This window comes from Bubalus kerabau, chromosome 4, assembly GCF_029407905.1.
Source record: "Bubalus kerabau isolate K-KA32 ecotype Philippines breed swamp buffalo chromosome 4, PCC_UOA_SB_1v2, whole genome shotgun sequence".
Lineage (NCBI taxonomy): Eukaryota > Metazoa > Chordata > Mammalia > Artiodactyla > Bovidae > Bubalus > Bubalus kerabau.
Window position 1 is genome coordinate 48538386 of NC_073627.1, and position 2616 is coordinate 48541001.

Genomic DNA, 2616 nt, shown 5'->3' on the forward strand with positions numbered 1-2616 from the left:
AAAAGGGGAATCTTAAGAATAAACCATTTGGTTTACGTCTGTGGTCTCTCTGGATATAACTGCACCCTGCCCCTCCCCCTTTCTTTTGATCTCCGCTGCAAATGGAAAATTGCCCAGTCCTGACCCACCACTTCCCTCTCCTACTTCCTGGAAATGTCCTGGCTGCTTCACTTGCTCAGCACGTTTCAGATTCCACTTCGTCATTCATTGAGGAGGATGCCGCCCGGGGCCAGCCTCACTCTCTCATGGGCTCCACCCTCTCGGTTTTCGATAAAAGGCAGGCAGAGCCACTGGAGGAGCAGAGAGGCCAAACCAGAGACCAACAGCTCCCACGCGGAAACTTGAATCCTCTCGCCGCAACATGAAGGTCTCCGCTGCCCTCCTGTGCCTGCTACTCACAGTAGCTGCCTTCAGCACCGAGGTGCTCGCTCAGCCAGGTGAGCCCCCTTCTCCTTCCCTCTGAAGCTCATTGCCCCCTCTCTGGGTCATGCTGAGCCAGCAGAGCAGAAGACTACCTGCACGCTCACTTTCACTACGAGATCAGGAAAGTCCAAGAGGCACAGGAGTGAGCTCGATCACACAGCTTCTCTTGGACGGTGCCTGGATGAGAATTCCAGCTGTAGACCTCAAATCCAGCTCCTTCCAGGATTCCGGCTCTGGAGACCTGAGCCCAGTTACTGCCCTGGCTCCTTTCAGCAGCACTTGGGGACTGGGATATAAGGAGAGGGGGTCTCTGGCAGGGTATATCCAGATACGATGGAGGCCAGAGGAGAAGATCTGAACTCTGGGCTCCAGAGACTCAGTTCTGCAGAGGCAGTGGGTATCAGGGAAACTCACAACCAAGCATCCATTTCTTCTTACCTAAAGGGGACCCTTAGCTAACTTTGATAACTTGGGTTATTTGCTCCTACTAACAGAATTTCCCCAAATTATCTAGTTTTAACAAAGCTCCCTTCCCTCAGTTCATTTTCAGTGCTATGTGCCCATTTTAGGGCTTAGGAAACTGAGTCCGTTTGACATTGTAGCTCTGAAGCACAAGCTGAAATATTAGGATTTAAGGGGTTCTCCCTGCACACCTAAATCCCTTTTGCCTTCTCCTTACTTCTCTTTTCCGCTCTGATTGAGATCGGAAAGAACCTAGTCCATTCTAAAATGCCTTTTCTTTGTGGTTCTATTTCCAGATGCAATTAACTCCCAAGTCGCCTGCTGCTATACATTCAACAGTAAGAAGATCTCCATGCAGAGGCTGATGAACTACAGAAGAGTCACCAGCAGCAAGTGTCCCAAAGAGGCTGTGATGTAAGTTGAGCACACCAGCCCTCCATGGTCCAGTTCTTCCTCAGGGTGCAAGGGGCAAGACTCACACAAACGTAACGTCAGAGAGTTACATGATCTTACCCAGTATCCAAAAGTGCCCCCCAGCGTCACGCTCCCTCTGGGTGCTCATTCAGACCATCCTAGTCTCTTTAGCCTGAAGTCAGGATGGTTTCAACTGGGACATCTATATGATCAACTTGCCATGGGCTCCCTCCTTCCACCTGCTTTCCTCCTTGTGTTCCCATGGCAGCATCGGGGCAAATGGGCCACATTTGTAGGCTGAGATTTCAATGGCACTCCATCTAACCTTATCCCCTCTCTCTCCTCCGCAGTTTCAAGACCGTCCTGGGCAAGGAGTTATGTGCAGACCCCAAGCAGAAATGGGTCCAGGACTCCATAAACTATCTCAACAAGAAAAACCAAACTCCGAAGCCTTGAGCACTCACTCCACAACCCAAGAATCTAAAGACAATTTGTGTTCTTCTGGCTTTCCCTAACTGCCCTCTGATATTACCTTATTATAATTTTAAAGAGTATGAACTTTATTGATGTGAAACATGATGCCTTAAGTAATGTTAATCTTATTTAAGTTATTGATGCTTTAAGTTTATCTTCCATGACTACTAGTGTTTTTTGTTTTTTTGGTTGTTCGTTTGTTTTCATGGAGATTTGGGCAAATTGCTTTCCTCTGTGAATCTCAGTTCTATCCCTGGGATGGTGGACGTGTCCTCGCAAGAATGATTAATGCAAGAACTTTTGGTTTTATAGTCTAAGTCATTGTTAAAACTGTTATTGTGGAAATATATATTATGTAACTATTGAAAAAATACATATATATATATTTTTGTACAAAACCTGACTGTTGGCATTTTCTTGAAGGAAACTTAAAAAACTGAGTATAATATTGGTTGATGGGGGAGGAGCAGGGTTTCAAAGTGTGAGGCTCATGTTCGGGAAGAATAAGAATGTGAACTGGCTGTGGTCTTTTCCACCAGGTGGGCTCATCTGAGTTCCTACATAAGAATTTTTAAGGCAGGACACAATCAGGCATTTCATCATTACCACGCCAGTTCCCAACACCATTTGCCCAGATCCCGGGACCCTTGTCATCTGTTTAGCAGCAGCCAGCTCACCACCATCATTGTGTTCACAGCCCTTGACCCCTGCCCTCACTCTCTCTCACAATCTATTGCAACTTCCCCCTAACTCGGTACTTTCCCTTAATTTCTCCCCCTCCAATTAATCCTCAACTTGGAGTGATACACACACTGTAGACATTGGGAAATGACCGCTGATAAG

At 46.9% G+C, this 2616-nt stretch overlaps 1 protein-coding gene across 1 annotated transcript; it reads left to right on the forward strand.

Annotated features, from left to right (window-relative positions):
- The first annotated feature begins 306 nt into the window (after nt 1-306).
- On the forward strand, nt 307-2154 carry LOC129651384 (C-C motif chemokine 2). Its single transcript, XM_055580129.1, has 3 exons — nt 307-437; nt 1182-1299; nt 1650-2154. The coding sequence occupies exons 1-3, from the start codon at nt 362-364 to the stop codon at nt 1753-1755; spliced, it is 300 nt and encodes a 99-aa protein (XP_055436104.1). The 5' UTR covers nt 307-361; the 3' UTR covers nt 1756-2154.
- Nucleotides 2155-2616: the final 462 nt, after the last annotated feature.